This window comes from Silene latifolia, chromosome 3 (genome assembly GCF_048544455.1).
Source record: "Silene latifolia isolate original U9 population chromosome 3, ASM4854445v1, whole genome shotgun sequence".
NCBI lineage: Eukaryota > Viridiplantae > Streptophyta > Magnoliopsida > Caryophyllales > Caryophyllaceae > Silene > Silene latifolia.
The window spans coordinates 135,761,301-135,786,633 of record NC_133528.1 but is presented as its reverse complement, the minus strand read 5'-3'; the positions used below and the strand labels follow the sequence as shown (position 1 = coordinate 135,786,633).

The following is a 25,333-nucleotide window of genomic DNA, read 5'->3' as shown; positions in this document are numbered from 1 at the left end:
AGACATAGGCCCTCTAGCCTTAGAATATCTCCCACTGTTTTCACAGTGTGCGGGACCCATTCCTCTCGCACATCTCATGATTGCAAGTGTACTCAATTTCCGTTGTAAATATTTCTCATTGTTCTTTATTGCCTAGAACGATTCTAGAAAATCTATTTCTTAAACAACATAGCCACAATGGTATCTTAACCATCCTAATGTATTTTGATTATTGTTTTGTCGGAAACCATGCGCAATCTCAATTGTCAATTGTCACTTGTGTAATACCCTTACACAAAATTGCATCAAAAACACTTTGCATTACATCCTTAATGTTTCTGCAAGCACTTAAGGGTAATATTTATGGCTTACTTGGTAAATGTTACTTAAATTCAATTTAAACAATTCATCATACTCAAAGTATATGAAGTGTTATACATCATTTCCTATTTAATTGATTCGGCATCGGAAGCAAATGGAATCAATCAAATATGTTCAATTCGATTGAACTAGTCATGAATCTTATCAACATAAGACTTCTTATTTGACGCTAATATTATGTGGATTTATCTCCATAAATCCGGATATTAAAGATGTACTATATTTCTCCAAAGTCTTAAATCATTCGCAATGATCAATATGTTATCCACATATAAGACTACTAAAATTTCCGTAACTCCCACTAGACTTCATGTATAAACACAACTTCTCGACTTATCGGGAAAATTTTTATACCATGATCAAATCATTGATTCCAACTCATTGATGTCCTACTCAAGAACATCTCTTAAGTTGCACATTATCTTAGGATTGTTAGAATCTATAAAACTCATAACATGTATTGAATACATTCCTTCTAATTGAAGAAGTGGGTTTTAAATTCACTTGCTATATGTATATCATCATAATGAAACACAATCCCTAAGAAGATCCAGATAGACTTAAGCATTTCAACTAGTGCAAAACCCTTTGCAACCAATCAAGCTTTGAAATCTCTCTTTATTAGTGCAAAACCCTTTGTCACTAATCAAGCCTTTTATTTCGGATTTCCATGGCTCTAAGCCTTGTATTGAGTTTGTGACTTAAACACTCTCATGTAAGTCATATGTTCATTACTTTCCAGAAGTAATCAACTTGAATCAAACAATTTCTTTGTAAGTTGCAAGCTCTTTTACTTTCTTAAAGTAACACTAATTCATCATCTTCAACAAGTGATAACTTTAACCTCCTAGGTTTTGAAGAAACAACGTCTTACACGAAACAACGTCTTACACAAAACGTCTCATGTCAAGAAAGACCAGTTTCTTGCAACATAACATTCTTTGTGGCTCTTGAATAATTTTTCCCACTATGTCTTCTAGAAATAAACTTGTATTTTAGAAAGACAGCTTCACGAGCCACATACCGGTTGTACTCGTGATTATAGTAAGGAAAAATGAGCATTTGTTTCTTTTGAAAAACTTACAAACATGGTACCCTACCATTTCATATCTCATATGATTCGTTTTAGATTTAGTGGAAAAATAATTTAGACAAAATGATAAAATCCCCAAAAGGATCAAGTTGACAGTAAAATGACAAAATAATACATGTCCTATCGCAACTTTATTGAAGTCCAAACCATATCGAATAGCGTTTGAATTCTTTATCCAACACACATTATCTCATAATGCGTGCTAAGAGAGATTAATATGTGATACTATATCACATTTCCTTTGACTTATATCAAAGTCTTCACTTTGATAACCCAATCACGACAAAATCGTGATTCTTTGAACTCTTTGAACTTCTTCAAAGATTTCTCTGTTTACTTTATTAAGTGAACACATTAGCATCAATTTAAATTGTTTGTAAAATAAAATGATCAACCTATTTTGGATCAATGATTTACAACCTCGATCTCCTTTTCAACCAAAAAGGCACGAGACATCTTGCCTTGAATACAAGATACACATATACCATAAGATCTAATGGTTTCAAGAGTACTCGATAACTCTTTGCGTTCATCATTCGAGAATTTAAGGTTTAATCTTGGGTTACCAATTTGAGTCTTGCATCATCTACATGATATATCATTCTAGTTTGGTTTAGAATATAATCACCTTGATAATGGGCTAGCCATACATCAAATCGTGGTGTATAGGGTCACAAAAGTGAATCCTCTTTTGTATCTTAACAAGTTTATATTCTTATTTAGAGTTTATGCACTTAATAGTCATAATTAAGGTATAAATATAAACCCAAAACTAGATTGAGTACACAATGACTCTATCTCTCAAGATCATTGTTGCTAGTCGTCATATGCTAATCATCCTATGTATCAAGTACAATGATGAAAACCACCACCGGTTTCTAATATTGACGAAGTCGTACTAGCAAAATTTATGTCAATCAAATAAACATTTAAAGAAGAAGGTCCCATTAGATGTCCCACAACTAACTTGTTGATCCTTCAATAATTTGGGGTAGTTTCCTTTCTAGCGTCCAACAATTAAGACAATGGAAACTTTATCGGTCGGGATTGATAGGTTTAGTATTGTTATTCTCAATAACGTTACTTTTAACATTACCTTGTATCAATTCCATTCTAATTTTACTTCTTTAAAACCTTATCCTTTTCTTAACGGTTTAAGAGAATTCTCCCACTCATTTCAATGAGTCTTTGCTTTGAGAAGCAAAATTATATTCATGAAGACTACTCTTCATTCGTTTGTTTAGTCTTAAAACTTTCATTGAAGTGGTTGCGGTATTTTGGTCAATTTCGAATTCTGACAAATTTAATTACCAAAACAATTTATCGCTTCAAGGTACTTAATTCAATTAAGTATATGAAAAACAATCCATTGTAAGTAGATGTGTTAGTCAAGAATCAAAAACCTGTTTGATAATGAATGACTTTTATCTATACTCTTTACAAGAGATCCTTCCAATGGATAATACAAGGTTTTTAGAAGAAAATTCATATTTGTCTTTCGTTATGATGTTTTTAATGGAGATTTGAACTAAAATCGAAATGATATCGTATATGTTGAGGTAAAGAAATAGAACAATATGATAACGGAATAATGAAAATCGTTATAATAATACCTGTAAATAATTTAACAAGATATGAGCATTTATGTAGTGACCTCTACCCAACTACAATAAATGATTCCGAGATGCAAATTCATATTAACTTGGGCACGGGATAGCCGATGAAACCCTTATCAATATAACTCGGTGGACTAACTCTTTAATCGATTCTACTTTTAGAATTCTCGGTCGATAAAATTACTCTAATATTTATCTATAGCCCGGAACACATGCGACTACGGTCACGAATACTTCCGTTGAGGTCAATCCAAATTTCAAATAAATGTGTCCATGATCCAAATTCACATCAACTTGGGCACGGGTTAGCCGATGAAACCCTCATCAACACGAATTCGGTGGATAGACATTTATCACCCACTTCCCCTACGTAACAAGGTTTGTACCCCGGGATGGCCGAGTGCACTCCCTCGCGAATTAGGTTTTCATGGTTTCTACTATTTGGTAAGGCTATATCTCAATTGATTATTTTAGCGAGAGGTCATGTCAATTTATTATCTATCACGTTTTAAGTGAACTAAAGCGGTGAACTACGATAATTATAATTGACACGGTCGATAAACTCGATTAAAATGACAATGCATGTTTTAGTTATGGCGATTTAGCGATGCATGCAACATATAAATAAAATGCAAAACATAAAATAAATCCTAGTATGACCTTCCTAAAATAGAAAATCTAATTAACTATTACAGATTCGGAAACCAACTCCATTGGTCCCTTGAACTTCGGTTTTGGCACGCATCTCGAGGTAACACCATCTTTATGTATCGCCTTCTTGAGTGACATCGTCTTCAAGGAACTCCGGAATAATTAAATTACATAACAAATTACATAATTTCCTATTATACATTTGTAATTAAAATAAAATAAATCTATTAAATTACAAAACGGTGATACGAGATCACAATAAATTAAAACCGAATCGATATTCCCATACATTTCGGGTAATACCAATTAAAAACTAAGGCCATACTAAGTAAAATTAAATAATTCAAAAATTACATAAAATAAAATTATGACAATTATAAATAAAATGCAGCATTATAATATGTATGAACATGCCCAATTTTATGCTAAATCGCCTTTAAGGAGCCAATATCGTATATTAAACGGTTTTTACGGATTTGCGTGATTCAACCTTATAAAATCACAATAAATTACATAAAATCATATTTATGCACAAGTTAATTACCCTAACCAACTTAGGACTCAAAATTAGTCTCCACTAACATATTGACAATAATTAACTTATATTTCTTAAAATTGTTCATTAATGGACTCAAAATTACAATAAAATGCCATAAACTCCAAATAAATCACAAAAATTTCAAATAAATTAAAAATTTGAAATTTTAAACTCATGAGCATTCTGGAAAAAATACCATGACACTCATAATGTTCAAAAACTTAGGTTAAAAATTTCGAAATTTATCGAGAAAAACAATGTTGCGGTTTATCGGATTTATCAAATATAATCATAAAAACATGAGAAAAATTATATTTATCAACTTTTCAATTTTAGATCTGAAAAATTTAATAAAATGCAACATGTAACGTTTTTCCTTAGTCATGAAGTATGTTTTAGCAATTATTCACTAATTAAGTCACTATTTATGCTATTTTTCATCAAAAATTCATAAATCATGCATGAAGACTTCATTATAGCCTATTATTTTACACACATCTTGTAAAATTGCATGTGACAACATACTAAATTTCTATAACCATATTCGAAATATTTCTCATATTAACCTTTTTTTCATCTAAATCCGATTTTTATCATGAAAAATCCATATTTCGAGCATAAGAACTCCAAAAGTTCTGAACATTTACAGGTCATCAAAAAATAATATATGTGAAAACATATCCAAAAACCACTGAAAAATTCGAAGTTTAGCTAATTTTAGTCCGAAAATGACATTTTTATCATAAAATCACATTTTTAATGCCATTATTATATAAATTGAACAATAAAAATCCATAAATTAACCAAAATATCCTAAATACATTTTAGGACAAGAAACTTTAACATGCATAATTTATTTCGTGATATATCATAATAACACAAATTTATAAGTTTTATATGTTAATCGTATAACTCGGAAAAACTATAACCGATTTGCATGCAAACAACCAAAGGCTCATGATACCGCTTGTTATAAATCTATATCTCATTACTTGACATATTCATATATGTTCTAATTAATTTAGTCAAAAAATTAATTAAAAATCTTATGCATGCAAACTAAAATAGAAAAGTGAAGAAATCATTTTCTCACCATATGATTTTCGAATATATGGGCACAAGTGAGTTCTCCTACTCACTTGTTCTTGAGCTCTCCAAATGGAAGAACAAGGATTCAAGTATAGAATCCCTCCCAAAAGCATATACCCAAGGAAAACTCATAATAACCAATATTATTTAGATCTAGTAACAATATTAGTTTTACTTAAAATATGACACACAAATAATTTTGTTCTCTCATGTATTTCGGTTGAGAGGAGGAATTATTTGGAGTTTATTTCTCTAGAATTTAAACAAATTGTAGAGAGCATGCATTTTTCTTACACTAGAAAAATTATCATAAGAGTGAATGAATTGTTGTAGAGAAAAATACTCTCTCTTTTTGATGGTGAAACCGGTTGGAGGGAGTATATGTGCCCAATGCATGGGCAAGTTTTTCTACCCAAGAAAATGATAGGCATGCAAGGCTAGTAGTTAGCTTTCATGATTGTGTTTTCCACTTAAAACAATCAACACAATTTTATCCTAAATACTCCCTCCATTTCGGTACACATACATAAAATGGATGAGTCCATTTTATTTGTGATTTTGTCAATATGTCACATGTGACACATTTCATGACATCTTATTTATAAAATGTATTTTTAACCATTAAAAATCAACATATTAATAAAATATGTCACTTATAAAAATTAACATAGTAATTCACAATTACTTGTACCAAAAATGATTTACCAATTTATAAATCACAACATCTTGTATTTATAATAAATCATTCATTCAATCTCAATTCAATATCAATTGTTTCGTAAACAATAATTATATCCAAGTAATAAAACAATTCGATTACTTAGACCGTGTCTAATTTAATCGAATTACAATAAGACACGTTAACTTTACTCACAAAATCATCCGTCAATTTTAAGCAATTTGATTAACCCGTATCCGCATACGATTAATTAAATAATCAATTAAGAGTATTTCCCTATAGGTATGACCTAAGGGGATCAACTGATCACCACCGTCGCACGACAGTAATGTCAAACTCTAGTCAGCCAATCATTACCGATATGTGTGGACCAGTTGACAGTAAATATTTACATCCCACATGTATTCTTAAAATAAGATTTAAACATGTGATCATCATGATCGACAGTTGTGATCGCATTATTGTCGGAGGACACATATTCCAACACAAAGTTCATACAAACCAATATTATCTGTCGATATGGTTGCCCACATGAGATCATTAGTGACAATGGATCACATTTCCAAGCTGAGACTGAACAATTGCTAGCCAAGTACAAAATTAAGCATCACCACTCCTCGCCATATAGACCACAAACCAATGGCGCGATAGAGGCAGCAAACAAAATATTGTCACGATTCTCAAGAAAATGTTTGACAACTATAGAGATTGGCCAAGCAAGATACCCTTTGCTTTATGGGGATACCGTACATCTGTTAGGACGCCCACTGGGGCCACCCCTTTCTATTTGACCTACGGCATGGAATCCGTACAACCAGTCGAGCTAGAAATACCATCCTTGCGTATTTTACTCGAAAGTCAAATCCCAAAAGCCGAGTGGAAGAGGGATAGATATGAAGAACTCATCCTCCTGGATGAACGAAGGTTATGTGCATTACATAATGTGCAAACATACCAGGCACGTATCAAACGGGCCTTCAACAAAAGGGTTAAGCCAAGGAACATTAAAGAAGGATACTTGGTCCTCAAATCAATTAGAGCTCTTTTACCTGTCGATCCACGAGAAAAATTCAAACCCAATTGGGCCGGGCCATTTCTAGTCAAGTCCATACTTCCTGGGGGTGCGGTTAGGATCACAGACCTAGATGGGAACGAATTTGCCAACCCGACAAACCTCGACCAAATGAAACATTACTATGCCTAGAATAGGAGCAAAAACGCGCCTCGCGTAACCTCACGTGTCGCTCTTGTGGCACGAAATAAATGGCCCCTGGCCAAGCTGAATTAAGCTAATGTCATCTTGCTCTTGCATTTTGACAATTTGTCATCCTCATATCATCAAGCAAACTAAATTGCATTTTAGGAGTAAGTAAAAGCTCATGCTTATTTTCTAAGTTCGCCACAAGCTCTTGCTTAGAACAGTTATTCTTTTACATTTACTCGAACTACGCGAAAGGGTTTGATTTCATTTTTTTAAATGAATACGTAGGCAATCCTTCACGGGATACAACCCATTTAATTATTTTAAATGTAAATAGAAGGACATTTGCGAATGCATTTGAAATTCGACAAGAATAATGAAAAGAAAATCACAACGGTTTCATAACCAATTAACCTTTTTTATTTCATTTCTAATAATAGTACGTTACATAATAAAATAATGCTAAAAATAATGGCTAGGATTCTAAAAACCCCAACTTCTTCTAATAATAATAATAATAATAATAAATAATAATAAAGACTCCGGCTATTCTTCCATTTTCCCTTTGCCTTTGTCATTTCTATCATATTTCTTGTCCCGACCTCGAGCCGGACGCTCTTGCGCCACTTCCGACCTAATCACCAATGGTCTCTCTCGTGGTCTTGCTTTGCCATTCTTGTCAACCACCATCTCGACGGCAGGAGAAGTCTTCGGTTTCTTCAAAGGATGAACAACTCGAAACCCGGCTTCTTCCTCTCCCTCGTTCAGATGCTTCTCTTTCTCCTTTTCTACCTCACGAACCTTGTAATCAACAGGTTCGCGTTTCCTCAGTCTTTCGCGCTCCTCCGGAGTAGTAGCTTTCCTCCACCGCATATAAGAATCCGACACCCATAGAGCACTAACAGAAGAATTCAAGAACCAAATGTTCCTCTGCGCCCATTTGATGGCCCACTCTCTTCGACTATCAGTAGTAAGCGCCACGACAGTCTGCGGGACAGTGTCAAGCTTCGGAATCGTCTGCTTCAATCCGACCTGCCTCATCAACCTCTCCGGGAAGATGCATATCATAAACTCTAAGCCGGGAATGCGAACCGATCGAGTTGGATCCAAAGAAGATACTCCAGTGACAGATTTGAGATGCCGCCATGGTACGATCCATCCAATTAAGGGGCCATCTTCACTGTTCAATTTGTTTTCCCAGTAATTGCAAACTCGAGTGAAGTCCACCATGTAGAGCCTAGTCATCATTGCAATTGAGCGAGCATGATAAGCAGGAACATTAACTGGGGGCTCGATCAATCGAAGACGCTCCATAAGCCAGACTTAACAAAAGCGGGTATTAGAAAAAGAAAAAAAGAAAAAAAAACGAAAAAAAGAAAAAGAAAAAAAAAGAAAAAAAAAAAAAATTCTTTTACCTGCAATATAATGAGACTTCCCAAATAAGGAAGGTCGCGATTGGCTTTCCTGTTATCTAAACCTAATAGGATCTCTCCTAAACACAGACAAGCTGGGCTCCTGCGCAACTCCATTTGCTCAATCACGCTCAAGTAACGAGGGTCGCCTCTCAAATCCTCATCAACATGCCCTTGAAGGACATATACATGTAATAGGCAAAACCCGAATGCCCTTCGCCTCGCAACATAAGAGACAGTGGGATCTTCCCTATTGATGAATCGATCAATGAAGTCCAACATTCGTACTCCTTTAGAGGTCACAAGACGGTCAACATCAGCTCTTGCCAACCCAAGCAAGTCTCTAAACTTGTTCTTATACTCTTGAGAAGTGGAGGGAACAGCAGGCAAATGTTCCGGGTCCCAACCACCAATCGCAGCAATTTCTTCGGGAAATGGGCAAATGTCGCCTCCAGGGAAGGCAAATACGTGATAATTCGGGCCCCAATAATCAAGACAAGCATCTAGAAATGGTTTGACTACCTTGATCAGCTTCAAGCTCAAAAGCGATCCAAAATTATAAGCACCCATGTCGTGTTTCTCCACATTAGAGAACTCATTTGTCCATTCTTTTAGACGAATTTCGAGAGTATTCATGATGTATGCTTATTTTGGGAGCTTTATGTAATAAGACGAAGAGAGACGGAAGAATTATGTGAATAAAACCTCCCTCGACGTCTCTATTTATACTAAAAGCTGTTTCCTAAAATCCGTTAGGACGGATGCACTGGGGAACAGGCGCAGCACCTGCTGCGCCTCGTCGAAGGGACGCAGCTCTTGCTGCGCCTCTTCCTCGGCCTTCTTTCTGTGATTTTCCGCATTGGATCTTTCCTAAATTCCTCAACGAATAATTTCCTATTCATACGGGTTATTATTTTGGTAAATACGTCAAGTTGCCATATTTCGTGTTTCCTAATTTTACGGGCACGCATTTCGAGGCGATATCGACATTTTCGTCATCTTAGCACGCTTATCCATTCCTTTTTTTTAATTTTCCTTTAATCATTTTATCAATTTATTCATTTTCAAACTTATACATTCTTTTTTTAATTTAATTTTTAATTTTAATTTTCTTTAGGTGAATCATTTCACCAATTTATTCATTTTCAAACTTATACATTCCTTTTTTTAATTTTCTTTTTGGGGAATCATTTCATTCCCGTTCCAGACTTATATGTTTCTATTTTTCTTTTTTTAGGGGGTAGCCCTCCCTACCGTCCTGTCATTTCCGGCAAATTTTTTCCATTTTTCGCGTTTCTGAGTCGTGGTTTTGCGCTAATTTAGGCCATGTGTACAAGTTTATGTTCTATATGATTTCTATGTAAATTTCGGCAGCATGACGGCACAAACCGTCATCTACCAAACCCGTTCAAAGCTAACCTGCAGGTACAAACAAAGCAACCCAGCAGCAAAGGCACTCAGGCCATCATATATACAACCAAGAGAGTACATGTACACCAAACTGGGGGCTCGAGCCCCAAAACAAAGTCTGAATGTCCAAAATGTAAATCCCAAAATGTACAAATGTACAACAAAACACTGCAAAAAACAAGAAGCAACAAAAAAGCTACTGCTGGTCGCCGTCTAGCTCAGCAACTCTCACCTCGAGAGCAGCAACCTCGGCGTCGCGGACCTCGAGCTCCCTCAGCAGGTGAGCTGTCTCCTCCCGGGACTGGGCAAGCTCTCGCTCCAGCTCGCGCTCCCTCTGCAAACAACAAGAATTGGCTCATGTCAATCATTTCAAACATAAGGAAAGTTAGTAAAATCGAAAATGAAGTAAACGGAAGGTTCATACCTGACGTCCTCGGCCACCAACAAGTGCCTCAACGGCAGTAGCCCGCAACTGGTTGGCTACCCTCCACAAAGCCACGAACCGGGATGGCGCAACCTGCATTTCAAAAGGAAAATTCTCAACGATTGGACAAACTCGAGCAAATGTTGTTCTTACAAAAAATTATACAAGTTAGGAGACTCACCCTCCGAATCAGATGGTGCCACTCGTCCAAGCCAGCATCTCTCACCGCCACGTCAAAGTCACGTAGCTCGGAGATCGTCGTCATCCCCATCGCGTCAGTATACTCAAGGGTCTCGGGGTACTCTGGGGGCTCGATGCCCGCCGCCTCGACCTCCTGCAAGGTCAAGTGATTTTCATTAACCGATGATCATTCATCGTGTTCTCAAAATAATCAAAAATACGAGAGGATAAAGCACTTACCACAACCGGCCAGTACGCCAACCTCCCGTAGAGGAACGCCGAGTAGTCCTCACCTGGAAGAAGGAGGGCGTCACCACCAATGCCAGCTAAGTCAGCCTCCCTCTCAGCCTCAGAAGGCTCCATGAATATCGTCCGAGGAGGATCGATGGGAACTGTCAAGACATCCCGAGAGCACTGACGAGCTAAGCGCTCACCCAAGTACCACACATGACCCATCAACGTCCTCAACAGCAGCCGGCTCGAGCTCCTAGGTCGAAGGACCTCAGCCACAAAAGGAGGAGTGCTTGCGTACTCCTCCCAAGGTCTGGGCACCCACTAGAAAAGCAAACGAAGGGTCATTCTTATGATCAGTTCTAAAAGTAAAAAAAGAGAGACAAACAATGCAAGGTAAAGTACTCACGCCGTCCAGCTGAAGAGCGTTCACTTCCCGTCAACATACGCCGTGGAAGGAACGCCGGCTCCTCGTGCGATACATCACCCAATCCCTCACAACGGGATAAGCCTTCTCCACCGGCTCCGTCCTCTTGGGCGCGAGGCCCGGAAAGTAGGAGTACACCCACGCCTGTAAAACAAGATAGTCAATAACGATCTTTCGTGATTTGACAGAAAAGGAAATGATCTTTCATGAAATGAAATGAAGGTTCATACCTCCAACAGCAGTCCAGGGCCGATAGCAGCAGGAGAAGTCCCCTTCTCTATGAACTCCGGACGAACCATGGCCCTCATAAAGCGGATGAGGACCGCAAAACCAGCAGTGACCCAGTCCCAACGACCTAGGGAGCTCAGGTCAGAAAGAAAGGGAAGGAGCTTCGTCGAAAGCCTCTCTGCCTTGTCTCCGAGGTAAATCGAAGACAGAAACCACCAGAGCCACAAACGGACCCTCTGCTCTGCCGTGCAGGGAGGAGGAGTCGTCTCCATCCCATCGATTACCACTGACGCCGAGGTCTTCCCCGCGAAGTAGTCCCGAACGTATGAACCAGGCACCAAACCAGGTACCGCAGCCGCCTTCGGCGCCAAGTTCCAGCCGATCAACCTCCTAGCCTCAGCCGAGTCAACCCTCATGGCTGTCTCCGGCCACTCCACCACCTCAGTCCCACACGGCATACCAGAAATCATGCCGTAGCCCTATAGCCTAACCCCCACCTCGCCAAAAGGCATGTGAAACGTGGAGGTCGTGTCCCAAAACCGGTCCAAGAAAGCTCGGATGAGACTGAGGTTAGCCCGAAACTCCCTCCTCGCGATATCCCTCCATGCCTGCACCAGGGCACCGAATGCTCCCTGCTCGATCATGGCTCGCTCCTCAGCCGACAGCCTCTCGTAGCACCCCCATCGCCGTCGTATAGCCCGAGAATGATCTGATATTCCCGGCCTCCTATGTTGATTTTAAACAAAAGCTATCTTTAGCTCAGATGAAGAAGAAAAGGAATGACAAACAGAAATGAAAGGAGATGAATTAAGAGCGATGAATTCGATTTACCAAGCTCTTCACCGTCCGGTAGGACAGGTGACCCTCCGCAGCCCAAAACAGGTGCCTACTGTCCCAGGTCTCAGCCCACGCAGGTGCTCCCCTCAGCTGGCGACCACCCCGTCCAACGTTGGCCCGTCTCGGGGCCTCCTCCTCCTCCTCAACAACCTCCTTCTCGACAACCTCGTCCTCGGCAGCCGTCACAATAGCAGTAAAAGCCTCTTCTAACGCCTCGTCAAGCATCTGAGAAGGGTCAATAGCGGTGTCCACGTCCATGAGATCTCTCCCTGATGTAGAAGCCTCGTCACCTGTAGAATTAAAGTGAATTTAGGCCGCGTCAAGTGACGACAAGCCTTGATTAGGGGATTTTCGAGTTTTCGGAGCTCCGAAATCGCTCTTTTCTCGCCATCCTTGGCAATTTTCCCACAAACCCATCCGCTCATGTGGTAATTTGGGTCAAGTCAAGCCTAATTTGAAGCCTAGTCATGGGTTCGAGTCGGAATTTCGACAGCATTTCGTTATAACGGCGATTATGCCCTAGGAAGTGTCCTGAAAAAGCCATCACAGATCAAAATTCCGAGATGGTAGGAAGTTTACCCATCATACAAGGATTCCAAATACCAAGTTTCGTCACAAATGGGCAATCCTAAGGCTATTTTCGAAGCGATTTACGGTTTAGCTGTGAAACCGTCTCAGTTTCACTCAAATGCTCAAAACTCAATGAAAATTCGAAACGAATACATGGTTATGATCCTTATATTACCAATTAGCCATTTACAAATTCAATTTTGCAAGGCAAAATCATTTGGTGGAAAAGCCCCAAATTTTCGACTAATTAGGGTCGAAAACCCTAATTTTGTCGGTCCCATTTGATCAAATACGGAAGATAAATGCAAGATTGATACACATACCTCGATTAGTCATGGCAAATACAAGCTTTTGGATAAACTTTTGACGAAAATGGTTGGAATTTGAGAGAGAAATTAAGGATTTATATTTCGAAATAATGAAACAAACCCCTCTGTTTCATCGGGTTTTTACTCAGGATTGACACGCCCAGGAAAAGACGCAGCAGGTGCTGCGCCTCTTCCAAGGGACGTAGCTCTTGCTGTGCCTCTTCCTCAGTTTCCCTCCATAGGAATTTTCGAAGATTCGTTACAAGTTCGTTATTTTGTGGGCCCATCTTTGGTGCGCCTCTTCCTCGATGTCGTATCACATATTTGATCCGTTCGACGTATATCGTTCGCCCGGATCCGTATTTCTAAGCCAACAGCAAACTGTTGCCATGTTCTGCCAAGACCTAGCTTGTCATAACGAGCGGTTCTTCTTTGACAGGTGTTTCGACACGCCTTTATTATGTTCCCCCAGTGAGAGTACACGGATAGACACTCCCTCTCGAGACATGGAGATCAGTTCCCGATTATGTTCCCCCAGCGAGAGTTCACGACCGACAGTCATTCCCTCTCGAGACATGGAGATCAACATCGACCCCAAGCTCTTCCGAAGTTTGTTTGAAGCCGACCACAAGCAGATTTCTCCCAGTAGTTCCAGACTATGTCCTGCTGTCTTTCCCAATATCGCGTTTTGTTTTCGCTGGATTTTCAAGGAATTTCAGGTATGGTCTCTTCTTATGGATGGCGAGCTTCCTTACGTAGTCTAATGGACTTTAAACGACCCTTCCCGATAGTCGACAGACTCTAAAATGTTCCCGACGACAGGTCCTTGGCTCAGACCTCTTGAGCCACCTCGCATCGCCATAGTCGTCAGGTTGTAATATTCGATTGACCTGATGGCTATACTTTGACTTTTGCCTTGTCCAAGCCTCAGTAAAAGTGGGGGCTCTGTAGATACCTCATTTCTGCACCTCCCGCAAACCACCCGGTGATGATTGGGCCGCATGTTTGGTACACGGAACGATTTGTGATAGTTCGTAAGTTTATCGTCAAGTGATCGCTCAAACACTTATGTCTACCTCTTAACTGACATCTACGTGCCGATACGGTCGTTTTGGCAGTAATTAGAGTACATTTGGAGTCCGGGTCAAAAACCGTCTTCATTTTCTAAAACCGAGTCAGAATGTTCTGGAATGTTCCGGATATTTCTATTCCATATTTCGCAATCTTTTAATCTTTGGCAAAGAATTTCCCGTAATATTCACACAAAATATTAAGGAAAACAAGATTAATCCGTTATTCCATAACCAAAACACGGAAATCTTTCTTCCGCAGGAGAAAACCACTTAGGAAAGGACGCAGCAAGTGCTGCGCCTCTTCCAAGAGACGCAGTGCCTGCTGCGCCTCTTCCCAAGTCCCTTTTTTGCGTATTTTTAGTATCTTTTCGATTCATCAATATTGATTCTCTGGAATTCATCATTGATATATTTTTCACCTTTTGTTTATCGTCACCATCATTAATTCGTCATTAGTAACTTGTTTAATTTAATTTGTTAAATTTATATTTGTTAATAATCTTTCTAATCTTGTAATAATTCGTTTTAATTAATTTTGTTCATATTTTATCACCCCAATCATATGTAAAAACATGTTAATCACTTCCATCCGAGTCAAATAATATAATCGATCATTAAAATCACCAACAAATATTAACAATTCGCAATTCCGGCTTCACGGCCAGAACTGAGCCAAGGAACGGACGCAGCAACTGTTGCGCCTCTTCCAAGGGACGCAGCTCTGCTGCGCCTGCTCCTGGTTGATTTCTGTCTCTGAACTCCCGTTTTGCCTTGACCTAGTTTATTAATTACGTACTGATTAACTATTACTCATATTATCACCTAATTCCTATTCGTTAATTTATTTATTTATTCTTTCTCAAATTACCCATTTTAAAAGTATTTTCGACATAAATCAATTAATCCGATGTAATTATTGTAATTTTCTTTATTGTATTATTATTGTATTTCTTTTATCGTATTGCTTGTATGTTTTCACCTGTAATCAATCTAAATTCCTACCTCGACTTTAATTGTATATTAAAATTACGTGTTAACCGACTTAGTTAATTCTCATATGCTAGGATTAATCTAATGGATGTTGCATTGCATGCATATAATCGACAATATATCGAGTATAGATAATACCCCTAATCATTAGTAGAGGCCGCTATCGAGGCGGGCGGGATTAGGTGTTCGATCAAAAGAGCTTCCTAATACGTACCCTCACCCCTTACTCCAGATATCTGTGAACATCCGTGTTCATTGGCATCCACGAGAGTCATTCTAGACATAGAATGCTAAGGGTAACGAGTTCTTGGTGTTCATGTCACTACTTTGTGTCTTGACATGGCACGAGGTATTCGAACGGTTTCCAATTTTCCACAATAAATTGGTGGCGACTCCACAAATGCAAACGCTTGTCCACAAATGCAAAAGTTTGAACAAATTGAATCTGATTTCGCTTCTGAAGATTTGCGCTTCGAACACAGCAATTGATGAATAATAATAATAATAATAATAATAATAATAATAATAATAATAATAATAATAATAATAATAATAATAATAATAATAATAATAATAATAATAAAAAAGGTGAGGAGAGAGAGAGAGTGGCGATTTGGCATGCGATTTGCGGTCGCTTTCTTCACATCACGCCACCACGCCTGCTGCCGCCGTCTTTCACCCACTGCCATCGTCTTCTCACGCCGGTCCCATCCAGCCGTCGGTCGTGGGTTCATCAGTGGTGGTTGGTCGGTTTTTTGCGGTTTCGGTTTTGTGTGTTTGTGTGTGACGGCTGTTTAGGGCATACTTTTCGCCTGTTTTCCCGACGTTCTGCCACCGTTAATTGTCACCCATCCTTCTCACCGGCCATTACTTTACGTCGCCGGTCAGGGGAGCCCTTTGTTGGTGGTTTTCGGTGGTTGTTTTGCGTCTAGGGTTTTTTCGCGTGGTTGCTGCCGTCGTCTGTGTTTCCTTCTGCCTGCCTGCGGTGGTAGACTCACGGTGCCACCACCCTTTGGCCATCAGACCTCAAGTCGCCGGTCATAGCTGTGGTGGCTGACGGCCCTGCCCATGCTTGCCCTCCGGTGAGTTTTTGTGTTTTGTATACGTTTTGGTTTTGCATTTCGGTTTCGTTTTTCCATTTTCTCTTGGTTGTCGCTCCTTTTTCTCTGTTTTGCTCGTGTCCGCCACTAATTCTTCTTTCTTTGTCTTGTGGTGGTCGTGGTTTGTGGTGGGTTGCGGTATAATAGTGCCGTGGGGTTTGGGTTGCTTGAGGTGGTTGTTGATCATCGCCGGAGTGGGTGGTGTGTTGGTGGTCACCTTGTCCGGGAGTGGGTCTTGCCTCTGGCTGCTTGTGCGGTTGCCCGTGTGGTGGTTTTCGTTCGGGTGGTTGTTTTGGTGGCTATATCGGTTTTTGTACAGGTAGGGTGTGCGGTTTTCTTCCTTCATGCCCGAGCTTGTGCGGTACCATTGTCCTTTTTCGAGTCTTCATGGGTGTCGGGATGGTTTTGGTAAGGGCCTAACTAAGGCAGTTTGGTAGAAACATTTCCAGGTGCGGCATTGTGATGTCGGTGCGTTGGTCCTTACGCGTCAGACTCTTTCTGATAGTTTGACTGTTTATTCCAATGCCGAGAGTATTTTGAGATGGATGGGACTCTGGTTGTGTGGGGTGTGTTTTATGACCCGTACTGTTAGAGCAAGATGTCGGCATAGTCGGGGTGATGTTGTGGAGCATCCGGGGTGTGTTGATGGCATTTACTCCTTCCATATTCATGGTATTCCGAGACCTTTGGCTCCTTCTACTTCGGGTTCTTCTGATGGTAGTGTAGAGCTCGTTCAGTGGTCTATATCTTCGTTGGATCGTTTGCTGTCTTTGGGCCTTCGCACCGTGAAATCTGTTCCTCCTAGGTGCCGTCTTGGGTTTGCTCGGGCTTTGAAAGGGGCCTTGGATGCGGTGTTTGATGCCCCTAGTGATCTCTCCCGCTGGGTTCGTTTGCTTGTTCTACCACTGTGTCTGCTCAGGACTTTCGCTCCTCGGAGTAATCATGAGTGTCGGACTTCTATTCGGCGTCAGCATCAGGTGGAGAGTATTACCAGGGCTATACTTACTTGGGGGACACCTGGGGGGGGGGGGCATTGTTACAGGAGTGCTTAGATGAGGGTCCTTCTTCTTTTTCTGTGGATGAGGATCTGGATTTGAGTGAGCTTAACCTTCGCCAATGCCGGCGGAAGATTACTGATGGCCATTATACTGCTGCTGTACGAGTGCTCTCTTCCTCTGGGGTCGCCCCCTACTCCGATGCCACTCTCGTGGCCCTGCGTGAGAAGCATCCTGTCGCCCCGCCTCCTTCATTGCCTCCTCTGTCTGGGGATCATCATCCTCTGGTTGCCTCTTCCGCGGTGGTCTTGGATATGATTCGGAGCTTCCCTCGTGGTACTTCTTGTGGGAGGGATGGTTTTCGTGCTCAACACCTTATGGATCGTTTGAGTGGCGCGCCGCCGTGGCTATCTCCGATGATTTGATCACTTCTATTACTAGGGTGGTTAATCTTTTTCTTGAGGGCCGGTGTCCTCTTCCTCTGGGTGAGTACATTGCCAGCGCCCCACTCACACCACTCGTTAAACCGGGTGGTGGAGTTCGTCCTATTGCTGTTGGTACGGTCTGGAGACGGCTTGTCTCTAAGGTTGGTGCTTCTATGGTTGGCCCGTCTTTATCTTCTTATTTTGATGGGCTACAGTTCGGGGTGGGTGTGTCCGGTGGAGGAGAGGCTATCTTGCATGCCTTGAACCGGCTTATTGAGGCTCGGGGGGATCAGGTGGGGCTTTCTATGTTGCTGGTTGATTTCTAGAATGCGTTCAACCTTGTTGACCGTTCGACCATGCTCCAGGAGGTTCGCCGTCGTTGCCCGGCTCTCTCCCGTTGGGTGGAGTTTTGTTATTCCTGCCCCGCCCGCCTTTTTCATGGGGAGCACTGCTTGTGGTCTTGTCGGGGTGTTTCAGCAGGTGATCCGTTGGGGCCTTTGCTTTTCGCGTTGGTTTTGCATCCCTTGGTTTGCAAGATCCGGGACACTTTTGACCTCACTTTGCAGGCATGGTACTTAGATGATGGCACCATTGTGGGAGATACTTTGGAGGTGGGGAAGGTGTTGGACTTGATTAGGGTGGATGGCCCTCGTTTTGGTTTACACCTAAATGTCTCCAAGACGGAGGTCTTTTGGCCTTTTGAGGACCCACGGAGCAGGCTTCAGGGGGTTTTCCCCACTTCTATTTCTCGGCCATTGCGCGGTGTTACAAAGATATTGAGAGGACCACAAGATTTTTGTCCTGGTTTTAGCAGTGAGATTGTGGCGACGAGAGTAACTAAGACCATTGAGCTGATGGACTTGGTTGCGAGGATTGAGGACCCGCAGTGTGAGTTGCTTATTCTTCGAGCATGTACTGGTATTTCTAAGCTCTACTTCTCCCTTCGTATTTGCTCCCCTAGTGTTTTTGAGTCTGTCCATCTTCCTTTTGATGCCGCTCTGCGTTCTAGCTTGGAACGTATTGTCACCGCGTCAGGGCCGGGTTTTGGGGATTGGCAGTGGCGCCTTGCTACATTCCCTTTTCATCTTGGTGGCCTTGGTGTTTATGCGACGGGAGATGTTTTGTTCTATGCTTTTATTGCGCCCGCTTGCTTGCGTCTGCCGGTTTGCGAGCTAAGCTCCTCGCTCTTCGATGTTGTAGCTGCGGCCTGCTTTTGATGATGCCGCGTGTTTACGGCGACTACGAGTTACGATATATTAGCTCACCCTAGTGAAATTGCTGCCCCCAAACTTATGAAGAAATTGGCGTACATTTATTTCACGACGGTTCTTCGCCGCCTCGTAGTCCGTTTTCTCTTTGACACCACGCCGATCGCTTTATGGCGGTCGGCGGGTTCTCACTCCTCCGATTGGTTACGTGCGGTTCCTATCTCGGGGTTGGGGTAGACTATGAACGGAGGACTTACCGTAGTGTGTCTTTGGGGTATCGTCCGGGTGTTCCGTTATTCACGGTATCTAGGCCCCGTCCCGCTTGCTCTCGGGTTTTTGCTTTGGGGATGTTTTTGGGGACCACGCTGTTTCTTGTCTTGGTCTTGTGGGCGTTAAACATCGGCATAACCTTGTCCGGACACTCTCTTCGACATCTGCTATAGATCCGTATTTCTCAGGGAAGGAGGTTGATATCGGTTTGGTTGATGGGCATGGTGGCTCTCTTCGTCCTGCGGATTTATTGCTTTATTCTTGGGACGGGGCGTGATGTGTGCGTCGACCGACAGGTTCTTCACCTTTAACTCGACTCGGGTTGGCGATTTTGTGCCGAGCCGGGTTGTCGCCGATCTTTGCTCGCCAAAAAAGTGTGCTAAGTATGGGGATTTGTGCGCGGTAGCAGGTTATGGTTTCCTACCTTTCTCTTTCTCTTCACTCGGGAGCCGAGTTCGGATCTTTGTTGCCTTGCTCAAGCGGATCCGAGAAATTCTCGGTATCTCGGGATCTTTGCCGCTCGGGTAGCCGCTTACATTTTTACTCGTATTAGCTTTACTATTGCTAAGGGTGTGGGAGCCCAGATTGTCTCTCGGCTCCCCACCAATTTCATGTAAACCTTTTATTTTTATTATAATGAAAGCTGCGCGCATTTTATAATAATAATGATAATGATAATAATGATGACGATAATAATGATAATGATGATTATATTGATGATAATAATGATGATGATGATGATATATTGATGATAATAATAATGATGATGATGATGATGATGATAATGATGATGATGATAATACTGATGATAATAATGATAATAATGATAATGATAATGATAATAATAATCATAATAATCATAATAATAATAATAATAATAATAATAATAATAATAATAATAATGATAATGATAATGATAATGATCATAATAATAATAATAATAATAATAATAATAATAATAATAATAATAATAATAATAATAATAATAACAATAATAATAATAACAATAACAACAATAACAATAACAATAACAATAACAATAACAATAACAATAACAATAACAATAACAATAACAATAACAATAACAATAACAATAACAATAACAACAACAACAACAATAATAATAATAATAATGGATTTTGCTGCTTTATTCCTAGGACAGAGGGCGTGATGTGTGCGTTGATTGGACTGGGTCTTCTCCTTTGACTCAGACTGGGATGATGGATTTTGTGCCCGGCCGGGTTGTCGATGATGCTGCTCAACGTAAGTGTGCTAAGTATGGGGATTTATGCGCGACAGCTGGTTATGGTTTCCTTCCCTTCTCTTTCTCTTCGCTTGGGGAGCTGGGTTCAGAAGCTATTGCCTTTCTCAAGCGGATCCAGAAATTCTCGGTATCTCAGGATGCGGGGGCTCGAGTGGCCGCTTATATTTTCACTAAACTTAGCTTTGTTGTTGCTAAGGGTGTGGGAGCCCAGATTGTCTCTGGGCTCCCCACCAATTTCATATAAACGTTTATTTTTCTTTTAATGAAAGCTGCGCGCATCCTTTCATAAAAATAAATAAATAAATAAATAAATAAAATAATAATAATAATAATAATAATAATAATAATAATAATAATAATAATAATAATAATAATAATAATAATAATAATAATAATAATAATAATAATAATAATGCTAACAACAACAACAACAACAACAACAACAACAACAACAACAACAACAACAACAACAACAACAACAACAACAACAATAATAATAATAAAGTTAAATTAACTTAAGTTAATTTAAATTCGGATTGTGTAAGTTCAGTTCAGATCTATAAGTTCAGTTCAGTTCAGATCCTATAAGTTCAGCTCAGATCCAATAAGTTCAGTTCAGTTTAGATCCTATAAGTTCAGTTAAGATCCTATAAGTTCAGTTTAGTTCAGTTCAGAATAAGTTCATTTCAGTTCAGATCAGATCCGTTTCAGTCCAAAAGAACAGGGCCTATATACAAAGGTCATTAGTCACTGTTGAATAAGTGTAAGTGTATGCTTAAAATTCCGATATTAAGACAAGATTGAAATCTTACCTATTAGCTAAGTGTTGGAGATTGTATAATTGTTAATGTTGAATAATAATACAAAGTTGGGTAGTGGATTTATCTCATGATAATATTTTCTGTGTTTGCACTTTGCCTTTGTATTATTATTTGTATCAAAAACCCTCCCACCAAGTGATATCAGAGCTATGGTTCGATGGAGAAAAGTTTGGTACAAAGTTTGAGATGGAGTTGTTCAATGGCAAAAACAATTTATCGTTGTAGCAAAGCATGATCAAGGATGTATGTTCTTATACAACATGGCTTGTATGCGACTCTGTAAGACAAAAAGGCCGATGATGTTCAAGTTCGGTGACAACCCTATTACTTTAATGTTATTTATAGTGTCATTTGGAAGAAGCTGTTAATTTTGTATTTTATATGTGTTGTGTTTTCGAGTCTTGTTACCGGGGTTATCCAACGTTAAGCAGGCCTTGAGATTGCCTCATGTTGCAAGTTTTGACATGTGCCTAACACTTTAAGCATTGGTTTTAGTTTGCTACTTTCGATCGTCCAGACAAGTATGTTTTAGAGTAAATTATAAATTACTCCCTTTTAAGTTGCATTTTTCTAAACTTACTCCCTTATAAGTTTTTTTAAAAAAAAATTACTCCCTTAAGTTGACCTCAGACCAAAAGTTGCTATCAAGCTAGTTCTCAGGTGAAAAATTAAGTAAAGGGACGAAATTGCCCTCGGAAAACTTACCCACTTTATTCTCTTCCTCTTGCTCTCTTCATTATCTTTCCATCTCCTAGATCCACCTTACTACCACCACAACACCGCACAATCTCCACCACCGGCATCACCCCAAACTACCTCCAGACTCTCCGACGACTATCCCAACCAGCCCCACCGTAAGTCGACATAAATTCAAAACGCTAGATGTACCAAAAACGACGCACAAATTAAATAAGCTAATATCTCCGGCGTTGTCGGCAAAATTAAAGGCCGAAACTGATTTCGTCAATATTTTTCATGGTTGAATCGCCGAGGAAGTCGCTCTCCGGTGGTCGTTATCGGCAAAAAAAAAACGCAAATGGGGCAAGAAAGAATAGATAAAGGCGGATGGTGAGGTTCTCATAAGGGAGGAGAAGGGCGGGTGGTGGGGTGTCGGAGAGCAAGGATGGGGTGACGGGTGGTCTGAGGTGATTTAACATAGGGTGGGGGGGCATTTTCGTCATGAATTTATAAAAATGGAGGGAATTCAAAAAGAGACGGAAATACACCCCCGAGTTCGAAAATGGTAGCAACTTTTGGTCTGAGGTCAACTTAAGGGAGTAATTTAAAAAAAAAACTTATAAGGGAGTAAGTTTAGAAAAGTGCAACTTAAAAGGGAGTAATTTATAATTTACTACTCGTATGTTTTAAGTACCAATACAAATTAAATTACATACTCCCTCCGGTCCACACCAATGGTAACATAGATTCACTTTTTGTAAGGAGAAAAGTGGGTTCATGTTACCATTAGTGTGGATCGAAAGGAGTATATTGTATTTATATGCATAGATACTAATAAATAGTATTTTTATTGTCGAGTTATAAGTAATTTTCTCTAACTTTAATCTTATTTTTCATCCATATTACATGTACTTTATTGAGATACTTTGTATAATTTTAGAAGAGAATTATTAAATAAAATACAGATATTTTTGCCCTTTCTAGACTTATTTTTTTTGCATAAACATGACATAAAAGGGAGTATAAGTTAACTACGTCCCCGCGGGTGTACTACTTCCCGCGGCTGTACTACTTCCCATGCAGCTGTACTACTTCCCGCGGCTGTACTACGACCCGCGGCGGTAGAATGACGATGCATGTGAATTATAAGAACATGATTGTGAAAGTCATAAGAGAGGTTAATCTTAGAACCCTTGATAATTTGTTGCCTGGCGACATAGTTTGCCCATATTCCCCCACCAAGTTTGCACATTTTATCGGAACCTGCTTCGACGTTCATCATAATATCCTTGAACTCCTCGTTGATTAAGTCGCTAACCCTCAAAGATATACATCCTTCGCGATCCCATTTCTCTTTCTTATCATTTGGTAAAAGAGGGTAAATGTTTTTCATAAATTCCACTTTTGGAAATTATTGAACGATATTATTGCCATATCGTATCTTTCCATATCTTATGTAAATATTCTAGTTTATTGTATCTTTATCTTTTAGGTAATTGTGAATATAGGTAGCTTGCATATTAGGTTATTTCCGAGTATATATGTCGAGTCCTGTAACATCGTTTATTCATACAATCAATATAATTCAATCGTTCAACTTCATTGCGTTGGGTTTTCGATTTCTTCATGGTATCAGAAAAATTCTGATCCTAATTTCACGTTCCGCAACAGATTAACTCATAAAAAAAAAACACGAAAACAAAACAAACACAAATTCTCAACATGGTTGGGACAGACGCAGGAAAAAGCAATGAAGGGAAGAAGAGCAACACAAACATGAATCAGGAACAAATTGCTCCATCTTCACCGCTATACCTCCACCCATCCGAGAGTCCTAGTCTGACATTAACTCAAACTATTTTCAATGGCGAAAATTACGGACTATGGGAAGATGCGGTTCGTAATGGCCTCGACCCCAAAAACAAATTGAGGTTCGTCGAGGGAGTTGTGAAGAAGCCGCACACTAATGAAGGGGAAGTAGAGAGTCTCGAAGCAGTCGCATGGCGTCAGTGTAATGCTATGGTAAAAGCATGGTTAAGGAACGTCATCGAGCCAAGACGTCACCCAAGCATAAGTTTTACAGGAACGGTGACGGAAATTTGGAACGAGCTCAAGAAACGATACTCGGCTGGTAACGCGCCTCGTGTGCACCAGTTGAAGAGTGAACTAAACGATTGCAAGCAAGGCAATAATCAATCAATTGTTGATTATTACACGAAAATGAAAGCCACATGGGATGAATTAGCGAATTACAGCCATGTCCCACAATGCACTTGCGGAGCGGCAGCAGCTTTAGCGAAAGAGCGTGAGGAAGAAAAAGTACACCAGTTCCTTATGGGACTCGATACACAACTTTACGGACATATCCGTACAAATCTATTGATGGAAGATGACATAACCTCACTGAGCAGAGCTTATGCGCTCGTTTTAAGAGAAGAGAGACACAGGGCCGTAACCAGTGTGAAAGACGAGATTAATGATGAAGCGATGACGGCGAGAACGGTCAATGGAGAAGACAAGGGACGTGGTGATAGCTCGAATAATGAAGCACGAGAAGCAGCTGAACCACGATGCACTTTTTGCAAGAAATTCTACCATACAGAGGATACGTGTTGGGAAAAATATCCCGAACTATTCCCTGGCAGAGGAAGGGGCCGTGGACGCCGCGGGGGACGAGGATATGGTCGAGGTGGAAGAGGACAAGGAAACACCTTCCAAGTTGCCCACGCAGCATCAACAAGTGAAGGAGAAAAAGCCTTCACATCAGAGGAGATGACACAGTTATGAGGTTTGTTAGGAACGAAAGCTGATGGAAATCATAAAATAACAGGTATGACGAATATAATTAGCAACTGGTTATTAGATAGCGGTGCGTCGCACCACATGACAGGACGAAGAGCATTACTTACGAACATAAGAAAAGAATTGCCTTCCACTGTTTCTTTGCCGGATGGGACGCAAATAATAGCCAGTGAACATGGAGAAATTGCCTTTAGCGATAATTTCGTCTTGAAGGATGTTTTATACGTTCCTAAATTGACATGTGATTTAATTTCCATTAAACAATTAATTGAGGAAAATAATTGTGTTGTGACCTTTTATCCTGATCATTGCATCATACAAGACCAATCTACGAGGATGAAGATTGGACGGGGCGAGCATCGCGATGGGGTCTATTTTTTGAAGACGGAATGTGCTCGTGCAAACCGTACGAATGACAGGGGAGATGCACGACTTTGGCACAAGAGACTTGGT

The 25,333-nt window shown here is 40.2% G+C and overlaps 1 protein-coding gene across 1 annotated transcript; it reads left to right on the top strand.

Moving 5' to 3' along the window:
* Window positions 1-23,800: 23,800 nt before the first annotated feature.
* On the top strand, window positions 23,801-24,865 carry LOC141649752 (uncharacterized). The gene has a single exon (XM_074458433.1). The coding sequence runs from the start codon at window positions 23,801-23,803 to the stop codon at window positions 24,863-24,865; it is 1,065 nt and encodes a 354-aa protein (XP_074314534.1).
* Window positions 24,866-25,333: the final 468 nt, after the last annotated feature.

Bases quoted from the DNA above. Each gene is read 5' to 3' on its own strand.
- LOC141649752 (XM_074458433.1), top strand. From the start codon at position 23,801: ATGGTTGGGACAGACGCAGGAAAAAGCAATGAAGGGAAGAAGAGCAAC.